Source organism: Theobroma cacao, chromosome 3 (genome assembly GCF_000208745.1).
Source record: "Theobroma cacao cultivar B97-61/B2 chromosome 3, Criollo_cocoa_genome_V2, whole genome shotgun sequence".
Lineage (NCBI taxonomy): Eukaryota > Viridiplantae > Streptophyta > Magnoliopsida > Malvales > Malvaceae > Theobroma > Theobroma cacao.
In genome coordinates, this window is record NC_030852.1 from 34,855,372 (window position 1) to 34,877,962 (window position 22,591).

The 22,591-nt window shown below is 35.5% G+C and overlaps 3 protein-coding genes and 1 pseudogene across 3 annotated transcripts; all 4 read left to right on the top strand.

The window, feature by feature from the left end:
• LOC18606664 (probable GABA transporter 2) lies at window positions 65-4,280 on the top strand. Its single transcript, XM_018118301.1, has 7 exons — window positions 65-520; window positions 627-857; window positions 1,566-1,663; window positions 2,263-2,449; window positions 3,113-3,243; window positions 3,371-3,607; window positions 3,725-4,280. Exons 1-7 carry the CDS (start codon window positions 436-438, stop codon window positions 4,112-4,114), a joined length of 1,359 nt encoding a protein of 452 aa, XP_017973790.1. The 5' UTR covers window positions 65-435; the 3' UTR covers window positions 4,115-4,280.
• On the top strand, window positions 5,006-10,830 carry LOC18606665 (probable GABA transporter 2). The gene is made up of 8 exons (XM_018118404.1): window positions 5,006-5,387; window positions 5,477-5,916; window positions 6,010-6,240; window positions 7,332-7,429; window positions 8,384-8,570; window positions 9,235-9,365; window positions 9,648-9,884; window positions 10,058-10,830. The coding sequence occupies exons 2-8, from the start codon at window positions 5,832-5,834 to the stop codon at window positions 10,445-10,447; spliced, it is 1,359 nt and encodes a 452-aa protein (XP_017973893.1). The 5' UTR covers window positions 5,006-5,387; window positions 5,477-5,831; the 3' UTR covers window positions 10,448-10,830.
• On the top strand, window positions 12,954-13,956 carry LOC18606666. Its single transcript, XM_007040408.2, has one exon. The coding sequence runs from the start codon at window positions 13,177-13,179 to the stop codon at window positions 13,732-13,734; it is 558 nt and encodes a 185-aa protein (XP_007040470.2). The 5' UTR covers window positions 12,954-13,176; the 3' UTR covers window positions 13,735-13,956.
• Window positions 17,990-20,541, top strand: LOC18606667 (annotated as a pseudogene).

Genomic DNA, 22,591 nt, shown 5'->3' on the forward strand with positions numbered 1-22,591 from the left:
TTCAAAATCTAGAATTACAATAATTCTTCGCAAAAAGTACTTCAAACTTACTTACTTGCTCATCCCGTCCAAATCGGTTGCGAAAGATGGACATGAAAGACTCTCCGTGCCCATCCAAAGAAAATCATCCTTCACTCATCCAACCACCCTTAAATCTTAATACCATAAGGCTAGTACGGTAATTACGCATCCTATTGAAAGATTAGAAAAACAAATATAGAACCAAAAGAAACGTTACATGGACCCCCCCCCCCCGGCGGAGTTCTTTTTGTATTTCAGACGAAATCGATTCTGTTTGTAAGATGTTCATGCTAATATTACTCCTTCGTCAGCCCTCCTCCTCTGGCTGCTGGCGTACGTTAGCTTAGTTTCGTCACCCTCCAAAAACTACTCAACTCTCATCCTCCTCCATCTTTGCCTAACGTGCGCCCAAAAATGGCGAAACCTACACAACCAGACGTGTTCCCAGATTCCCGCCTGGAATCCGACGCCGGAGCGACCTTCGTTCTTGAATCAAAAGGTGTAGAACCACAGTTTTCATCGGAGATCACGACTCGAATACGAAGCTCTAAGTCTATATATAAGATTAAAGCAAATTGTCATTTTCCTTTTTTGGGTTTTGATAGGGAAGTGGTGGCATGCGGGGTATCATCTGACGACGGCGATAGTCGGGCCCACAATTCTGACGCTGCCTTACGCATTCAGGGGACTGGGGTGGGGCCTCGGCTTATTCTGTTTGACGGCGTTGGGATGTGTCACCTTCTACTCTTACTATCTCATGTCCAGGGTGCTTGAACACTGCGAAAAAGCTGGTCGCCGCCACATCCGCTTCCGCGAGCTCGCCGCCGACGTTCTAGGTAACAACTAACAATATTTTTTCTTACTCGATCATGCAATCGTTGCTTCGTGTTGACCGGTAGCGTTTTGGTTTCGGTACCCTTTTTTTAGTCATCAGTCTTCGGCAAAGCGTAAAAGTTGGATCATTTAATTAATTATTACAGTACCATTTTATACTACTAAGTAGCCATCGTTTGTGGGCTGAGTTTTGGGAAGCTTAAAGACGGTTGACCTCATTCGGAGAATGAAAATTAGGTTGACTGTTGCCATTTCGATATCACCTGATGCAAAAAAATGTATACGTGGCTTTAGTTGATAGGTTGGGAGTAAATATGAAAGAGCTCAAATAAGGACAAAACTGGTTTTAATGCGACGTCGTTTAAGATGATTTCTTCTATAGCACATTTTCCATGGAAATGAAGGTGTGCATTGTCTTACGATGATTAGCAGTAAATTCACTATTTCTTATAGTTTTGGAACCTTTTTTAAAAGCCAAAAGTCAATGAAATGAAAAATATATAATAGTATGCTAGTACTGTTCATAAGAATTATTATCATATTCACTAACAGTGTATAAGTTGAATTTTGTATCTCTAAATTCTTTCATTTATCTGTAGGTGGGTGTTGTTGATTGTATATTTAGAAAGAAGTCTACGAAAGGAAAAAAAGAAATGCTAAATAAGCAAGTAAATTGGGTTCAAATCTTACTTCTCATGTGTTTCATGCAGGGTCTGGATGGATGTTTTATTTTGTTATATTCATCCAAACTGCTATCAATACAGGGGTCGGAATAGGAGCCATTTTGCTTGCAGGGCAGTGCCTTAAGGTATGGCCCTCCGTCTATTGATTACATATGGAAGTTTTGGGGTCTGACATATAGATAAGCAATGAATCCAAGTCTTGCCATTAACAACCGCAAGTTTTACCTGATAAAAGCATGTGCACTCAAGTTTTTCTTTGTAACGTGGACAAGCTTGGATAGGGATGATTGATACCTACCTGTTTTGTATTTTCCAAGGATAGTGATAAGGTACCGTTTATTTGTTGCCTCAGTCAGTTATTTGATCATTTATTTCCTTCTTGTGGCAAGGCCTCGTGGCTAGCTCTGGTTTGAAGATAGGACTTTTGTGAACGGAGCAATAAAATCTAAAGGTCACTGCTTAGGAGATGAGAATCAGGAGAAAACTTGGAGTTAAAGATTTGGTCAAATTTTATCTAGAACTGTGTTGTACATGCATTGGTTCAAACTAGAGCTGATAAGAATGATGGTTTTTTCCTGACATTTTGGGTGGGGATTTTGTGCTATCATAGTATTTTAGATGTACTAATGAATATGAAACTTAATAGAAGTGATTCATGGGTGAATGACAGTACTAATTATTCTCCTGTATCTCTTGTAATTTTGCCTGTTTTGATTGTGGAAAGATCATGTATGAGAACTTTTCTCCCAATGGATCCTTGAGGCTGTATGAGTTTATAGCAATGGTGACAGTGGTGATGATAGTTCTCTCTCAGCTTCCATCCTTCCACTCCCTCAGACATATCAATTTAATTTCGCTTCTTCTCTGCTTGGGGTACAGTTTCCTTGTGGTTGGTGCTTGCATTCATGCAGGTATAGAAATCATTGACCTGCTTTAAAATATTTGTTGATAAGCTGTAACTATTGTTAAGTAGAAGACTTAAGCATTCATAATTCTTATATCTGCCTGGAAGAAAAAATCAGAGATAAACTGGGTAATATGGTGGAGAACGTTCTTATTTTACCTGATGATAACATATCTCTTCAAATCATTCAATACACGGTCCAGCCTTCCTCCTCTTTTCTTGTTTGAAGCAGAAAGCAGATTAGGTTGACTGGTTTAGATTTCGTACTGACAAGCATGTGAGTGATTCAATGCTATGCTGAAGGTGTCTCCATAAATGTGTTAAATACATTTTAATATCAAGCCCAACCAATGAATAGACTTGGTGATCACAAGTTGCTGCTTTCTGAAGGAAGCTTTTTAGCTTCGAGTCATTGGGACTTTAAATGGAACAAGAGGATAAACACACTTTTAATGGCTAAACCTGCTGGCATAATGAGTTAACTTCAAACAACTAGAAACCTAAAAGAATTGGTTGCTTCTATTATTGTAAGATATCTATCCTTTGAGTAAAAGACTGTAATAATTTCCGCCATTCTTTTTGAGCAGAATTCTTTGCATTTATTATCAATATATAGACACACCAATGTAGCTTCATTCCTGTATCTGAAAACTTTTAATATTTACGGCAGGTTTCTCCAAAAATGCCCCCCCTCGGGACTATTCCTTGGAATCTTCAAGTTCAGCAAGGGTGTTTAGTGCCTTCACTTCTATTTCCATAATAGCTGCAATTTTTGGGAATGGGATACTTCCTGAAATACAAGTAATTTCAACTCTTACATGAATCTTTATATTTGCTTTGAACCTTCTGAGCTGGAAGATTCTGAGATTTTCTACTGAAATGCTTTGAACCTTCTTCGTTTTTCCTCTGAAGGTTCTCATTGTTACAGGCAACTCTGGCTCCGCCTGCTACAGGAAAGATGGTAAAAGGACTGCTGATGTGTTACACTGTAGCCTTCTTTACTTTCTATTCTGCTGCAGTCTCTGGATACTGGGTGTTCGGCAACAAATCTAATTCAAACATTCTTAAGAGTCTGATGCCAGATGAAGGACCTTCCTTGGCTCCAACCATGCTTCTTGGCCTTGCAGTTTTATTTGTTCTCCTGCAACTCTTAGCCATTGGCTTGGTAAGCTATCCATATGGTCGCTTTCAGTCAAATCATGGAGAAACTGTACAGTGTTGATTCTTTCCTTTTCCTTGTTTAGTTGCATTGGGATAATATTCTTTCTCCAACACAAAACAGGTTTATTCTCAAGTTGCTTATGAGATCATGGAAAAGCAATCAGCTGATGTGAAACTAGGGATGTTTTCCAAAAGGAACCTTATCCCTAGGCTAATTCTTCGGTCACTCTATGTGATATTCTGTGGGTTTATGGCAGCAATGCTTCCTTTCTTCGGTGATATAAGCGGTGTTGTAGGCGCTATCGGCTTCATCCCGCTAGATTTCATCCTCCCTATGCTTCTCTACAACATGACCCATAAGCCTTCAAGATTGTCTTTCACCTACTGGATCAATCTGTTCATCATCATTGCCTTCACAGGTGTAGGAATCATGGGCGCGTTTTCTTCCATCAGGAAATTGGTTCTTGATGCCAACAAGTTCAAGCTCTTTAGCAGTGACGTGGTTGACTAATGACTAAGCATTAACCGTATACATAAGGCTCAGAAATTTCACTCTAGGTCATAGTTATCATAACGTACTATACGTGTTGTCTACCGTGCAATATATTATGATATACTCTAAAAACGGTAAAAATTCATATATTGTATTGTTCTGATATTATATTATATTGAAAGTACCTGATATGTATCAATATATTTTTTATTAAATTAATTTTATTTGATTGCTAAAAATTCATTTATTTATATCATATAATTCTTAATTTTAGTAATGAATATAATATTTTTTTTATTTTACTTTCATTCATATTTTTTACAATGAATTTTAAAATTTTTACTATATTTTAATATCGGATACTCGATATTCGTTATTAGGAGCTTGTTTGGCTTTATCTTTTTTAATTTAAAAGTTATGAAATTCTTATGAAAAATAATAATTTTAAAATTAAATTAAAGTAAGTTGATAAATTTACTTTTATAAGTTCTTTTTTTTTAAAATAAGTTGTTTGGTAAGACAATTTATAAGTTTTAATTTTAATTAAAATTATCATAATAGGTATATTTTGAGAAGGTTTTTTTAGGGTATAATATTGAGATTATTTTTAATAGATAAGGATATTTTTGAAACAAAAAAAAATTAAAAAGAAGAAAAGAAAAAGCTTCTCCTTTTAGAGTTTTTTTTTTTCAGATTTTGTTCTGGCCTTTTTAAAAACATCTCAAAATTCTTACTTTTAAGAAATAAATAAATTATAAAAAAAGAGCCAAACAGATACTAAAAAATATAAATAAAAATATCAAGTCAAATAAGCATTAAAAAATAAAATTTAGATATGATATAATTTGGATTCACTATCAGAGACCATTAGTGATCCAATTACACATTAGTGAAAGACAGCCAAGCAAGCACAAGCAATTGTTTTCTATCTTGTAGGACCCAGTAAATTGGAAGTTTCCCAGTCACCTCCTTGGAATTATCTGTGGTCAAATATTAACCTCAGCCATACAAGTAAGCAATCAACTAGTTGTCTCAATAAATGATAGAATTCGGTTCCATTTGATTTTGAATACTTCCACTAATCCTAGTCTCTCCAAGTCTACCATACCGCAAATTTTCGTCCAAGCAAGCAAAACAGGTGAAGAAAACTTTTCCGCTTTACCCAGGCTCAATCGCAAACAGCAGTAGTGAAAAGGACGCTGATCAGCTGAAGAAATGCATGCGCTGCTCTATCTACTCCAATTGCTTTCTGATGGACTTTTGACAGGAACAAAGAACATTCTCTTGACAGGTTCTTCACCTTATCTTGTTCAGTTCTGCATTAAGGTTGCTTTAGCATTTCTCCTTCTCTGTCATATCTACAAGTATTTCTTTTTCTAGATATGATGCAAGGCTGCTTTCGGCATTTCTTGGATTGCCTTTAGTTCCCCATTCCACCATTGCTTCAAAGTACCGAACCACCCTTTGCCACCCATATTCCTGTCAAATGCTTGCACAGGTTAATCGCGTAATTACCCTTCAAATTGAAACAAGTAAAGGAAAGCCTTAGCCCTCCTTTTTTTTTATCTCCCTACCAAAACCGATGGATTACGTTCTTGCTAAGGTCATAGCAGTAAACTAGTACATAATATCCCCATTCATGTCCTAGGGCGGCTAAGGTATGTAGGTTTAGTTTCAGTTTCGACGCCTCCAAGAACTCAGTTTTCTCCAGCTCCAAAGTCCAGACCACCCAAATATGGCTCAATCTCCGCAATCGGACCCGTTCCAGGAGTCCCGCCTAGACTCTGACGCCGGAGCAGTCTTTGTTCTTGAATCAAAAGGTGAGCAAAAAAAAAAAAGACATTGATTATGTCATCAATACTAAGCGAATTTTTTAAGCTCACTATTATGCTTTCCTCTCTGTTTTGATATAGGGAAGTGGTGGCATGCGGGGTTTCATCTGACGACGGCTATCGTGGGGCCTACAATCCTGACGCTGCCTTATGCGTTTAGGGGATTGGGGTGGATCCTAGGCATCTTCTGTTTAACGGTGATGGGATGCGTCACCTTCTACTCTTACTATCTCATGTCCAAGGTGCTCGAACACTGCGAAAAAGCTGGTCGCCGCCACATACGCTTCCGCGAGCTCGCCGCCGATGTTTTAGGTAAACAACATCATCACAATCATTCACATCCCTGTCTTCTTGTTATGGCCGCAATTGTTCACTTTTCTCTTCACACTTCCAGTTTGTAAAGAAGAGTTCTTTTCGGAACGCGTAAGAGATTGAATCGTTAACCCATTTGAGGTGTTTTCGGGTTTTGGAACTTGCAAAGCGGGTTGACTTAGGGTTGGCATAATAACGTTACACGTGGCGTTAGTGAATTATTAATTAACAAATGCACGTTGTCTTTGATTTAACGTGAGGAAAACGACTTCACCTTATAAAATATATAGGGTTACGGTTGACGCGTGTATAGTCGTTATAAATTATTACTTAATAATGACGGAGTATAATTTCATAAATTTGTAAAACTAAAAAGTTTTAAAATTTTAAATTTATGAATATTTATTTTTTAAATGTGTTTATTAATAAAATGATAACATTTAACTTAAAGATAACATATAGAGTTTATACGTTAACGTTGTATCAAATATATAAACGAATAAAAAATTCATTCTCGTAATTAATAATACAAATTTCAATTATTCACATAAGTAAATGTTACAACATTCAAGGATGGTTGTAGTGAAGAAATAGGGAAGTTGATGAATATGTAGGAAATTATGTAAACGTATGTAATCGTAACTCATGTTAAATAAATCATAAATAATTGGTATGAAATGAATGGCATTGATGATTATCCCATGCTATGTATAATAAAAGCAATTAAAATGGAAAAAACGAATCAACTTTGTTTAAGAAAGAACAAGAGCTGCTTTCCATTTAAAATGTGAAACGTTTGTCTAATTTGGGAAACTTTTGAATTTGAGTGCATGGTTATGCTTAGCATGATAAATAATGGTACTCCAAAGTCAACAACAGAATGAGTTTCGGCATGATTAGTGATAGGGGGCAATCATTTTTGGCGTGGAAATAGCACCCTTTTCAAAAATGGTGGAAAACCCATTTGTGCAAAGCCAAAGCATGATGACGATGTCCTTCGAATTTGTTGAAAGAATACTGGCATTCACAAAAATCAACCATGTTGGGGTCTATACTCTAAAGCTTTTGAGCCTCTTGTTTTTGTCTTGCAGGGTCAGGATGGATGTTTTACTTCGTGATTTTTATTCAGACAGCTATCAACACTGGGGTTGGAATAGGAGCAATTTTGCTTGCAGGGCAATGCCTCCAGGTATGATCCGCAAATCTAAATGCGTTAGTTCTGAATTTGTGGAATGTAGGTATTTATTGCAATTGCTTCCGAGGCAATCTAAGGCTAGTCATGGACAACGACAAATTTGGTCTGTTCAAAAACTAGTACTAGTACACAAGTTCTTTCTGCGATGTAAACAGGCTTTGCATTTTCTTCAAGCTTGATGGCTATGATAGGGACCCATCCGTCTGTATTTTCAATCACAATGATAGAGATACCATTAATTTCTTGTTCAAATCAGTCCTTCTGTCATTTATTTCCCGTCTTCTAGTAAGGTCGGTAGCTCGTTCTGCTTTGTAGTAGGTGACTTTTTGCTAAGTATAGGCCACAAAATAAGTCTTCATCAATAAGCATAATTACCTGCATTATAGATTTCCTTAAATGATGTGAAGCAAGAAGGAAAAAGAAAAAAGATTTCCTTTTAACGAGGAAGGATGCAGTTAAAGTGGTAAATTTGTAGTTGTTGTGGCCTTTGTTTGTCTGGACAACTCTCTTTGTACAGTTATAGCAGGTTTTTCTGCATAACTTTTCTGGTTAATGAAAATATCGTACATCCAAAAAAGACTAAGAAAAGGACCGACCTACCTTACACCATGATAGATGTGACCCTAATTTATTAAGTGGTCCGATTTATAGTTAATTAAATTAGAGATAAATCTTTCCTTAAAAATTAACTTAGAGATAAATCTAATCATTACTGCTTAGTTAGGGAGACTCAGGAGAAAACTTTGGAATAAAAAAGTGATACCGTTAAGGGTCACTGGTTGTTTGGGATGTCCTTACGTAAAGTCGGTCTACTTAAGGATAGTTCTTGTTGATATTTTCCTGCAGGGGCATCATAATGTTTTAGATAGAAGAAGTTGAATCTGGATACCAATGTGTTATACTCAACACTGATTATTTCTCTTTATCTTTTGTCATTTCTGTTGGAAGATCATGTATTCAAACCTTTCTCCCAGTGGATCCTTGAAGCTGTATGAGTTTATAGCAATGGTGACTGTGGTGATGATAATTCTCTCTCAGCTCCCAACCTTCCATTCCCTCAGGCACCTCAATTTTGCTTCTCTGCTTCTCAGCTTGGGCTACACATTCCTTGTGGTTGGTGCTTGTATCCATGCAGGTATAGAAATCATTGAGCTGCCTTTCAATTTTTCCATAATCTGTTACTGTAAATTCAGGAGAAGATTGAATAAAAGTAAGGCAGTGTACTCATAATAGTCATGACCACCTCGAAGCAAGAATTGATCACTCTAGAAAATCAGATGGAATTATAAACAGTTATATCACTAGATCATGACTATTCCTCCCGGGACTATCATTGAATACTTGGCCCAGACTGCAGACAAGGTTGTGACTTGAAATGCCACAATGACATGTCAATGATTCAATGCTAGACCCAGAGTGGCCTTGTTTGTTGAATAGACTTTAATACTGAACCCCAGCTATGGAGCAGGAAGGATACAACTTGCTACTTTGCTAAGGAAAGCATTTGAATTTTGACTTACTGGGCTTATTAGTAACAGAGGATACACATAACAAATTTTAATCGCTAGCCGGGTGAGACAAGCATGTTTTTGATGCTGCAACTTTCCCATAAATAAATTTTAGTTGCTGCTTAGATCTTTTAATTAATCTCCTTGAAGATTATAGTTGAATTTCGGTGTTTTTTAAAGCTTAACATGATTTTCTGTGTGGAATTGTGTAGTTTCTTCCATCTCTTGACAATGTACAGATATTTCTGTGGCACCATTTTCGGATTTAAACAACTTTTATTTGTCCCGCAGGTCTCTCTAAAAATGCCCCTCATAGGGATTATTTATTGGAACCTTCAAATTCATCAAGAGTGTTTAGCGCCTTCACTTCTATCTCCATATTAGCTGCCATTTTTGGCAATGGGATTCTTCCTGAAATACAAGTAAATTTCAACTCTTACATGGATCTCCATGTTTGATAGGAAGTATGCTTTTATGTATGATTCTGAGCTATCTTTCATAAGATGCTTGCTGGATATTCATTGCTTATGATAGTTGGGATAAACTAGATTACAGATTAACTTGACACTTACTGATTAGCTGTGCTAAAGCAGCTGAAGTCCTGAAGTGTTGAAATATAATTTGTTTGATTTCTAATTTTTATCACAGAAAATTTGAACTATCATTGCTTCTTGGTTTTTATTTCAACATTGTCTTTGATACAGGCAACTCTGGCTCCACCTGCTACTGGGAAGATGGTAAAAGGACTCCTGATGTGCTACAGTGTAATATTTGTTACTTTCTACGCAGCTGCGGTTTCTGGATACTGGGCTTTTGGAAACAAATCTAATTCAAACATATTGAAGAGTCTAATGCCAGATGATGGACCATCCTGGGCCCCAACAGTAGTTCTTGGCCTTGCTGTTGTATTTATTCTCCTACAGCTATTTGCCATTGGCCTGGTATGCTCTTGTTCTCAAACAATAGAGAGTGGAGAACTTGAATTCTGTTCTCCATTACCATCTTCAAAATCAGGAAAATATTTTTGCAATGAAGAATTATTGTTGATTCTTTTTTTAATTGCAAAACCTTATTTCAGGTTTCTTTGAGGTAATGTTAATCCAATATAACACAGGTTTATTCTCAAGTTGCATATGAGATCATGGAAAAGCAATCAGCTGACATAAAACGAGGGGTGTTTTCCAAAAGGAACCTTATTCCCAGGCTAATTCTCCGGACTCTGTACGTGATATTCTGTGGGTTTATGGCAGCAATGCTTCCTTTCTTTGGTGACATCAATGGTGTGGTAGGCGCTATCGGCTTTATCCCCCTAGATTTCGTTCTCCCTATGCTTCTCTACAACATGACCTACAAGCCCCCAAGATCATCCCTCACCTACTGGATCAATCTGTTCATCATAGTTGCCTTCACTGGTACTGGAATCATGGGATCGTTCTCTTCTGTCAGGAAGTTGGTTCTTGATGCCAACAAGTTCAAGCTCTTTAGCAGTGATGTGGTCGATTAAGCATATGCATAAACTACTAAACAGGTCTGCCCTGAAAATCTGGAGGGAATGGGTGATGAAGCCCTTTTGGTCCGTACAATAATTGTCAATAAGCATTTGAGTTGACACGGTTTGTAGTTGTGGCCTAGTGGTTGTTATCTCTCGTTAAAATTTAAGGTCTAACGTTTGAATCCCCTCTCCCTCGACTTCCTCATACGTACCCCAAAATAAAAAAAAAAACATTGTTTTCCCACTGATTTGTGCAGATAAGGCTGAGATTATGCACAGGCATTTGCCTTAATTGCTGTGAATGTACATGGACCCATTTTATTGTAATTTTTGTTGGGCTAGAGTAAATAGAGGAAAGGAAAATAGTACAATAAAATTGTTACGTTTCAAGCTTATGTTCCTGTTCTGAATCAGATCAGAATTGGAGATGGCACACTGCAGGAGCAAATAGTAATTGAATTTGTTGTTCAACCGTGTAAGAATGGTAATCTTGGATTACCATCTTTAATTTCTTCTAACATTCCTCTCTTTTCTTAAATACAATTACAATGCAAGTTCTCTCTCGCCTGCTCATCCATTTTTATCTTCCAACTTTCCTCTCTCACCAAACGCCAACCACACACCATTATTAGGTTCGTGGTCAAATTCCAAAGCTCACAAATCATGGATCACGATTTTCCTAATTCCCATAATCATGGGATTCGCTGTACAAGTTTTAATAGTAGTGACTATAAAAAATGCCGACGTTTTGTTCACATCATAAGCTCTGCTGTGCTTGTCAATCATACAAGATAGTATTCTTTTATTATAAAAATCTTTTATTGTCAGTTTCTATATTGTCCTCATCTCTGCAACGTTGTGGCCCTCGTGGGAGCCCATTTCTCTTCGCTTTCTTAACTATATGCTTTATTAAAATCTTTTAACATTATCACTTTCATTTCCCCTTGAGCTTATGCTTGCCGTGGGTCAAGTACGCAATATACTATATAAGAAAAACAAAACTAAAACATGTAGAAAACAGAAGGCATTATTGGAAAAGACAGTGTTTAAAATGAAATGCTTCCATCAGGTTCGTAATTACACTCTTCTACCAAAGTGAAACCTTCTTCATTGAAGGGACACTTGTTTCTGCATCTGCAACATCATCTTTGGGGTATTTTGGATGATGATGGGCTGATGACAGCAACCACCAATTTTACTTGATGTGGAAATGTTTTTCCTTCTGTAAATGTAATGATTTTAATAAATTCTCTAAAAAAATTTGCAAATTTTGTGCCATTAAAGTACTAATAAATGCATGATTGATGTCTCAAAAGGACAGATTACTGTAACGTTGCATAGATTGTAGCCATGTGTTCTTTTTCTTTTTAACTGCACACCTGGCAAAGAAAAAGTGGAAAAAGTCAAAAACCAAGGTAGGATTCTAGAAGCCTGGAACCTGTGATGAATCCTGATTTCTTCGCAAATATAGGAAGCTTTTGTTTTGAAGCTGTGTTCTTTTATTCTTAACAACTTATCCGAGATGCTCTTGCCAGCTTTAAACAAAAGAAATATAATTTTATAATTATAATTAAGCTAAACAAAAACCTAAATGCTTTGATTAGTGGGGAGAGGATCACAGCTGATGGGATGTCTATATAAAATTAATAGATGTCAGCAGTTTATATTATTCACACCAATCGCTTGCACTGACCCAATATTTCAATGGTGTCATTGACAAAAAAAAAAAAAAGAAAGAAAATTGAACATAGATAACAACGGTTAAAATCCGTGTACGTAGGGTCAAAGGAGACTAAGGATGGAGGGAGAAGTGTCATTAACAATCAAGTTCCACATTTTTTTAGTGCCTTGGATTGGATGTGAAACCATATCCTTTTCGGAGGATTGAAAAATACTGAAAATTTAAGAAAAATTTCAATATGTGTTATTTTGGGTACTTTAAGTTAAATTTAAAGATTCTTATAAAGGAATTATTAAATATTAATACATAAATTAAATTTGATGGACTGCAAAAGATTGGAAAAAAACCATATAATTAAAAAGAACAATATTAAGCAACCCCCAGCATAGGAAGAGGATCATAATCAAATTGTTTAGTTTAAAAATTAATTTGAAATATTGAAAAAAAAATAAAAGTCTTAAAAATAAGACGAAAAAAATATTATTTTGTACAAAACGACAAAACCCATCAAAAGACACAATTGATGGGAGATAATGTCAGCTTCCTGTGAAATTTAACAGCACGTTGTTATGTCATACATATAACTGCTTTTGGTCATATCATTGGAATGAGAAGCTGAAAAAAATGTGATTATGAGAAAAGGAATGTGTGATTAAGGAGTGTTCAAAGTTTCAAAGATGCTAAATTAATCTGAAAATTACGGTAAGTTTTAATTAATTTACTGTGCAACGAGATTAGATAGAAATTAAATAAGTTTGGAAAAATCTCTCTCCAGGGCTCCAACCATCCTTCAATAAATGCAGTCTTCAGCATACGGAAAGTTCTCTCCCATATTTAATGGCCCATATGAAAGGACCGTGAACGCAGTAACGCACTCTGGTTTTTTGGGTCATAACTAACGCGTTTGATTGCACCAACCAGTAGAAAATCAAGCAAAGAAGGTGTTCATTTTTTTAAAATTTTTTGCTCTCTTTTTCTCTCAAATCTGTGCACTTATATAGAAACCTTTCTTTTTCTCTCTTACTTTTTTGGTTTTTGCCTGGCATATCTACCAAAAAATATGGAGAAATCCCAAGCACAAAAGCAGAAGCAAACCCAAGACGCCAAAAAGGAAGAGGAAAAACCTCAAGAAGAGAAGCAAAGACAAACCCAGAAAGCCAAACAGAAAACACAGAAGACCCAAGAAGGCAAGCATCTTGTATGGGACTGTGGTAGCACTCTGTATGACTCGTTTGAGCTCAACTCTTTCAAGCGTCAACTGGACTCAGCAATCCATTCGAGAACCATGTCCATGCCTCATTTAGTCGATACCCGAGCTCCTCCTCCTCCGGTAGTTTCCAAGAAGCAGCCTTCAAAGTTCTCTCGCTCGATTCAGAAACTCTTCAAATCCATGTTCAAGTTCAAACAGAGTTCAAGTTCTTCCGTCTTCTGGCTGAAACAAAGATCGCACGAGGAGTACTACGTGGTTTACGACAAGACGGGTGCACTGACAACGATCCCCGAGGTTCCGGAGATTGATTTTGGAGGGCTTTCGCCAGAGATTAACTCGTTGGTTGTTAAGAGAACTGCATCCGAAAGGTTCACTGCAGCCTCCACTGTCGGTATTTCATGTGCTTAATATATACAAAAATATAAGGACGCTTATACAGAATATATATATACATATATATGAATAACGAAGATGTGATCAAATAGTTTGTGTATATTTTGATCATATTGCTTTTAAGTTTTTTTTAGGATGTTTTCTTCTTAAGGTTACGTTACTTGAAGTTTTGAACTTTGACCCTTTCTTGTCTAAATTATGAATTGGTTTTCTCAAGATCAATTTGCTCATTTCTTTAGTTTTTCTTTGGTTAAACTTCGTGCTTAGCCTCTTGGAATTACTAGTTAATTAATCCCACAGTGGCTTAAGGGATCAAAACTTCTACCTACTCCGGTGACGGCAATTGCTCGAAGCGCGCTATTGTCTTTTTATTATGAGGTGACCTTCTTAATGGATCCTAAGTTTTCCATAGCTTTTCTTGATGTGGCCCAATTGAAACATGTTTTTGTTGCCGAAAAGCCAGAAAGATAATGATAATAATAATAATACTACAAGGGTAGATTCATTTGCTTTTTGTATGGGTTCACTATGCATCGCAATTCAAGATTTTTCTTAATTTACAATACCTATGACCTAAGAAAAACTATAAAAAGACTTGGTTTTAACCATTAATGTTTCTGAGTACCTTATCTTCTATTTTGTTTTTTCATAAATTTTGTTTTCTTAAACTATTTTTTTTTACAATTTTTTTTATTTATAATGTGACAATCTTTTTTATTCGTTAGAGTTTTGATTCTCCGAAATTGAAATGAACTCAATATTTTAAAAATTTTAAATACTTAATTAATCTATGGCCAACGTTTATAATTTCTAAAATAATTGTTAACTGTTACTTATTAAACAATTTTTATAGGAGTATGTATTTAAAGGAAATGTATAGGATTCTATTCTCCATGTCCCATACTCACATATGCATGAATGGCACATAGTCGTTGCTTTAGTAATACAAGACAGCTGAAGTAACTGCTTTGCTTAATGGCAAACAAAGTTAGAAGCTAACAACAATGTGTCAATCAAGTTCTTCATCTGTTAAGTGGCCAATATTTCTTTCTATACTTCTTGATTAGTTTTTTCATAAAAGCAGCTATCTTTTTTGTTCAAATTAACAAAAAGCAAAATAACCACTACTACTCTTTATTTTTTTCTGTGTATAGTTGGTGATCGGCAATAGTTGATGCATATTAATAATTTGTGCTGTCATTTGAAAAGGAAGTTCATTGACACTCATCTGGTTGATTTGCTTTTCCGTGGGTTCTTCCCTTTTAAATTACCTTGAGAGAAGGGAACTATTTCATGAAGCAAAGTTAAAGGTTCCACCTGTGCTTCTTGGTAGGTAAAAATAAGGAGTGGGTGTGACAACCGACCACCACCCAAAATTGTTGGCCTTACCCATTTCCATCCATCTCTCGAAATTGACCGTTAACGCTTAACACAAAGAGAAGCTCAAGATATTTTTTCATATTAGGTGATGATAAGTGAAAATGATAACAATTTGGGCTCCTAATTTACGGCCAAATGTCCAAATTTGCATGTGTAGCTCAAAGCTAAGATAGATAAATATATATGTGAGAATTGAAGCCGTATGGTTTGGTAGTCTTCTATTCAACTTTCAACGGTGTCGTATTAAATTAAATACCTATATGAGTCGCCGATCGTTTTATAAAGGAGGGAGAGAGGGAAGGGAAGGAAGGAGGGAAGAAAATGTGAAGGGCCGGTAAGTTAAGATTTCATGGGCCTCAAAATTAGGCTTGGAAAATAATATCATGGTCTAAGCCTAATGATTAGGTTGCTTTTCCAAGTTCAAAATGGTAAGATGAACTGCATGTTTACCATAAGTATTACCAACGTTTTGAATTGTAATTTTGTGTTCTTTCACGTGCAATGTGATATAGGAAGCACTCAACACTTGTAAAATGTATAACTATATTAAATGCTATTTAGATTTCTCCATGTTCCTCATCATGAAAGATGTTTTTTTCTTTAAAGGCTCATGTTTGTGATGACTGTCTTTCATGTCATGTACGATCACCACATTTCAACGTGGCTAATTATTGTTCATGTTTTCAGTGAGATTGATTTTCAGATATTAATAGAGCTCATCTGAATCGGTCGGTTGTTCGTTACAGTAAATAAGGTGATGAATCCCATGACCCCACGCTATTATTGCATTGCCTTTCATACAAAGAAAGAGCACACTGGAGAATAGGTGGAGGGTTTTATCACGAAGAGTGACTATTATTATGTCAAAATAATTCTAAAAGAACAATAGTATTATTTTCTTACCCAGACAAATAGCCTGAAAATCAACATTTATTTGGACATAAAACTCACATGATCACCTATAATGAATGTGGAGATAATAAATAACAAATTTATAGATTTTTTTAATTGTTAAGGTAATTAATATTTTCATATTTTTACTTTATAAAAAATGGAACTTACTTCATTTTAATAAATAATATAACCAAAAATTAATTTGTAAAAATCATAAGCTTAATTATTAGTTTTGTAGGTAGGAATATAAGATGAATTAAAATTCCTTCAGAACAATCCGTTTAAGAAGTTCACTCAAAATGGGCTTTATATACATAGTTTGGGTCGTATGCGGCCCATTCGGGCATTTTCGTTTTTAATATTTTGGACATTCCCCTGAAGTTGAGGGGTCCAATATTCCAACTCAAATTAAATTCCTAGGTTGGGGTAACTTTGGACCACTCCGTCTCAGAGTATTAGCAGGGCTTGCCCGAATTAACGTAAGCCGAAAAAGGAAAGATGTAGAACTACCGCTACTTATCTTGTCTGCTTTCTCGTTTTGTGTGTTTCGATTTTCCATTTTGGGTGTTGTAATAATTATGGTATTCCGCTTTGGCTTTGCCTTTGTCTGATTCGTCCAACATCCAATGTGATGCCCGTGGTTGCGTTTTCCCACGTTGGATTTGTCTGTGCCTAACAATCCTTTTCATGGTTTTTGAGGTAAACTTTAAATTGACCTTTTTAAAACTGTTAGGCCTACTGTCATATCGTCTCTCTCTCTCTCTCTCTCTCTCTAAATTGGCAAATATGCCTATCATATTTTCTATATATCATGCGTTTTGGACCATAATAACCAAGCAACTTACGATTAATTGTTGCGAATTAATGTTTAAAATATGATACAATATATACTAATATTTTATGGGCAAAAATCGGTGAATGTATTCAATATTTTATAATTCGTGTGTCAGTGATTTGAACATAATTAGAGTTTGCATTCTTATTATTAATAAACAGTAATTAACTTTTTAATTGAATTTCGTGAACAAGACTTTATGGTTAAAATCGTTTCCTCCTATTAAGTTATAAATTGGTGGGAGAGAAAGATAATGGTGATTTAATGTCCAAGGCTCGTGTTTATTTGTGAATTTTCTCTTGTGTTTACATGGCTTTGTGTAAGAAACTAAAGATCAATGACCAAGTCAATTTTAAGACAAGTCAAAGTGAAAATGCTGACATCATCAATCATTCTTACTGTACTCATTCGTCTGTAAATATAATCAAATTAAAATCTTGAACCTCCAACACTTTCATTTGTCTCTCTTCCTCCACATTGTTAGAAAATTGAGAAAAAAAAAAAAAAGGGCTTTGAGGTCGTCATGAAGAACAATTTTTTAAAAGATTATTATGTTTTTAGGATTTAAAAAAATTTCAAAAATCTTGAAGTAATAATAAATATACTTAATAAAACACGTATTCTCTTACAAAAACATTTTTAATGAATAAATTCAAAAAATTTTATCCATTATTATTTAATATAATTTTTATCGATAAAATAAACACAACTTTGTTATTTTAATGAATAAAAATAATATTTTACAATTCATTTTTAATTTAATTTATGAAAATTATATTAATTCCCATCAACTTAAAACTATACAAAATAAAATTTAAGGAAGCCTATAAATCACAACTCAAGTTTTCAGATATATTTGATAGGTGATGAAATATTCATATTTATAAATTCAATACCCATTCAATCTCTTATTAATGTGAGATACATTTTATCTCAGTAACGTGCACTATATATCATGGATTCATAATCTTAATTCAAAAAACATATCTAATAGATAAAGGTGAAAGTTGAGAGCTAGTAAGGCTATTGCCGTCCTAAAATGTCAAAAATTTATATTTTTTCTTTGTTTTATTTTAAATTTTTATATTTATTTTTTACAAATTTTATAATTTCACTTCTTTGACCCCGCCTCTAATCTACTTACCATATATTTTGGCCACCATGGAAAACTCACATGAGCCATCCTTCCATGTAGCCATGGTGCCAACCCTTGGAATGGGTCACCTGATCCCACTCGTCGAGTTCGCCAAGCCACTGGTTCACCAGTACCACAACTTTGAAGTAACCGTCATCGTCCCCGATGATGGCTCACCCATGAAATACCAAAGACAACTCCTTTAAGCCTTGCCCAAATTAATTTTCTCCATTTTTCTCCCACCTATGAGTTTTGACGATTTGCCTGAGGATGTCAGGATGTAGACCAGGATTCTACTTAGCTTGGTTCGTTCGCTTCCCGCTCTTAAAGGGTCGCTCAAGGTCTTAGTTGAGTCAACTCGACAAGTGGCCTTGGTTGTTGATCTTTTCGGCGTCGACGCAATTGTTGTGTTTAAAGAATTTGGCCTTTCGCCCTACATATTTTTTCCTTCCACTACTATGTTGTTACAATTGATATTTCATTTGCCTAAGTTTGATGAAATGTTTTCTTGTGAGTATAGAGATTTGCCTGAGCCGATCAAGTTACCCGGATGCGTGCCATTTCACGGAAGCGACATACCGGACCCTGCTCAAGACAAGAAGAATGTGGCCTTCCAAAGGACTATTCAACTATTCAGACGCTACCCATTGGCAGCAAGGATTATAGTTAATAACTTTATGGACTTGGAACAGGATGCCTTTAGGGCTTTGATGGAGGATGAAATTGGTCTACTCAAGGTTTACCCGGTTGGACCACTAATACAAACAAGTTCAATGAAAGAAATTAACGGGTCTAACAATTGTTTAAGGTGGTTAGATGTGGAGCCTCATGGCTCGGTGGTTTATGTATGTTTTGGAAGCGGTGGGACACTCTCTCACGAGCAGATGAATGAATTGGCGTTGGGGCTGGAAATGAGTGGACAAAGATTTCTGTGGGTTGTGAAGAGCCCGATTGAAGAGGCTACAAATGCCACTTACTTGTTAGAGTTAATGCTTGCATGTGTCAAGTGGACAAAATGACTTGTGTTAATGAAGCTGTGTATATATTTGTTGAATATGAATGAAACTAGTGTGGCCTTCTCTATTTGTCTACTCTATTTTAGATATATAAAATAGAGGCTGCATCCAGCAGCTATTTACTCTCTTTCTCCCAAAATTATAACATGGTATCAGAGCACAATTTGAGTTCTTGAGGGACCAAAACTCTAAATATCACCAAAACCCTCCAAACAATAACCCACCGTTGGAGCATGGCAAACAACAGTATCTTCTCTCATCAAACATCACCATTAAGTGAGTTTGAAGGACAATGAAGTGATGAAGGTCTGCAGAGATGAGCGAATGCAAACAACAAATCAGGTGAGATTGTTGGATGAGAATATTTCAGGTAAAATTGTTGTGAAGAAAGTATTTGAAAATGCTTTGAGTGCAAAATTCAAAGGCAAAGTCATGTTTGAGACAACACCAAGAAAGGAACCGGGTGAGTCAAGGGAGAAAGAAAAGAGAAGTCATCAACACAACAAGTCTCAGCTCAAGAAGAACAAGTTTCATATTTGTTCACACAAGCAAGGAATAGTAGCACAGACTATTGTTGCAGTTGAATATATGGTAGCTGTTATAGTTGCAAACCAAGCCACATGGATAAGGAAAGTACCCTTCCATTTTGGAATGCCTCAGACAAAACCAACTGAGCTGTTTGTGGTTAATAAATCAACAATTACTGTTGCCAAAAATGCAATCTTCTATGGAAGAACAAAACACATCAGTGTCAAGTATTATCTATCGAGTGATGCTAAAAAATGTGGTGAAGTGTTCATTCCTCAGTTTAGTTTTGAAGAACAATTCACTAACATGTTGACTAAATCACTGAGCAAGCCAAAGATCAACTAAAGATTCTCCATACAAGCATTAAGGGGGAATGTTGGAGTTAATGCTTGCATGTGTCAAGTGGACAAAATGACTTGTGTTAATGAAGCTGTGTATATATTTGTTGAATATGAATGAAACTAGTGTGGCCTTATCTCTTTGTCTACTCTGTTTTAGAGATATAAAACAGAGGCTGCATTCAGCAGCCATTTACTCTCTTTCTCCCAAAATTATAACATTACTTTGGTGTAGAAAGTGTCGAGGACCCTTTCCATTTTCTGCCCAATGGGTTCTTGGACATAACCAAAGGGATAGGTGTAGTGGTGCGGTATTGGGCTCCTCAAATCGAGATCTTGAGACATGGCTCGATGGGAGGATTCTTAACACATTGTGGGTGGAATTCAACCCTGGAAGCGATTGTGCACGGTGTGCCATTGATTGCATGGCCACTCTATGCAGAACAAAAGATGAACGTAGTGCTTTTAGCAAATGATCTGAAGGTAGCAATCAGGGTCAAAGAGAATGAAAATGGGGTGGTTAGGCGAGAAGACATTGCAAAATTTGTTGAGGGACTGATTGAGGGGGAAGAAGGGCAACTGCTCAGGAACAAGATGAGAAAACTGAAGGATGCTGCAAAAATGGTTTTGAGCCCAGATGGATCATCCACAAAATCACTGGCCAAGGTAACATAAATATGGAAAAATCAGGAAAAATAAGAATTTCAAGGATACGGAATGTTGTAGTATCAGCTTGTTAGTTCTACTAGTAATATATTAATTTGATGTGTGGTGCACGCATGGTAATTCTTTTGCACTCTGTTTTTTACGTTAAAGTGTTTGAATGAAATCTTGATTCTGGACCTTGAAACTTGAATTTTCGCAGTAACCAGTGAACACTTACTCTCAATTGTATGTTGAAGAAAGCTTAGCTTGTACGCTTCGGATATAGATTTAGATATAAATTAAGATATAATACTCAATGTTTGTATTTATACTTTAAACAAACAAAAGTCAAATATTCTTTTATTTCAAGATGTAATGGACCAAATATTTAAATTTACGCAACTGAGCATTTGGTTCATTAATTAGTACATAATATACTTGTTTAAAGAACAAAAATCCCCCTTCTCAAATTAAAAAAAAATCAAATTTACATGTGTTACCCAAAGTTAAGATATATAACTATCTGATAATTGCGTCTTCAATTCCATTTTCAATGGTGTCATGTTAAATTAAACACCTATATGAGTAGCCGATGGTTATGTAAAGAGGGAGAGGGAAGGAAGGAAGAACTTGAAAAGGCCCGGCTAGGCTTAGAAAATAGTAACATGATCGAAGCCTGATAATTAGGTTATTTCACTTTACATCATACGAAAATAATTTGCAGATTTAGCATTTCTCTTGCACCATACATATTACAAATATTTTGAAATGTAACTTTGTGTTCTTTCACGTGCAATGTGATATACGAAGCACTTACCATAAACACGTACGTTTGTAATGTATAACAAACTATATTAAGTGTTATTTAGCGAATTCTCCATGTTCCTCATGAAAGATTAAGATTAGCTTTTGGTTTTTTCGTGTAGGGGCTCGTGTTTGTGATATGTGTCTTGCATGTCATGTACGATCACCACATTTCAACGTGGCTAATTATTATGGCTATATACAGAGCTCATCTGAATTGGTCGGTTTGTTCGTTATAGTAAATAAGGTGATGAATCCCATGAACCCATGTTAGTATAACATCGCCTTTCATACAAGAAAGAGGACACTAGGGAAAATGGGGGGCTTAAAATGGGCTCTGTAATCTTATTTTGGGTCGTATGCTGTCCTTTCGGGCATTTCCGTTTAGAAGTATTTGGACTTTCCGCCTCAGTTCAAGGGTCCAATATTCAAACTCAATCCTGGGTTGGGCTTTCAGTTAGGCTAGCCCATCAGCAACTATGGGTTTCAGTAGGTATGGACCACTCTCTGTCGCAGAGTCTTAGCTGGGCATGCTCGAATTCACTTGATCCGGAAAAGGAAAAATGTAAAACTACCACTACATATCTTGTCTGCTTTACGTCAGTTCTTTTGTCCGTTTCGATTTTCCATTTTGTGGTGTAATAATTATGCTTTTCACTTTTGGCAACAACCAACGTGATGCCGATGCTTGCGTTTCCCACGTTGCATCCGTCGTTGCCTAACAACTCATGTATATACTAAGGTCAACTTTAAATTGACCTTTTTAAAACCTTTATAGTATGTTTGGTTGGGGGAATGGCTAAGCCATTCTTCCTTTATTCTCAAGGAATTTTTATTCTTTTGTTTGGTTGAAAAATGATCCAAAGAATAGTCATTTCTATGGAATGACTATTCTTCAAAATCCTTTAAAATCAAGAAATAGTTAATACCATCCTCTTTCATTGTATTAGCTATTCCATGGTTGAAGAATAAATTTAAAAATTAATAAAAACAAAAATACCCCTTACAAGTTTTAAAAATTACAACTTTATTTGTATAAAATATTATTTTCTCCCTCTCCTCCTTCTCTCCCTAATTACAACTTTTTAATAAAATATTAATATTAAATTATAAATAAAGTATTAATATTTAAATTATCAATTATTAATAAAATAAATTATAAATTATTCATATTTAAAAACAAAACAGATTAAAAATAAATAAACATAATCTCATTTAAATTATATAAATAATATTAATAATTAAATCATCAATTATTAATATTTTAAATAAATTACCAATTATTAATATTTAAAAA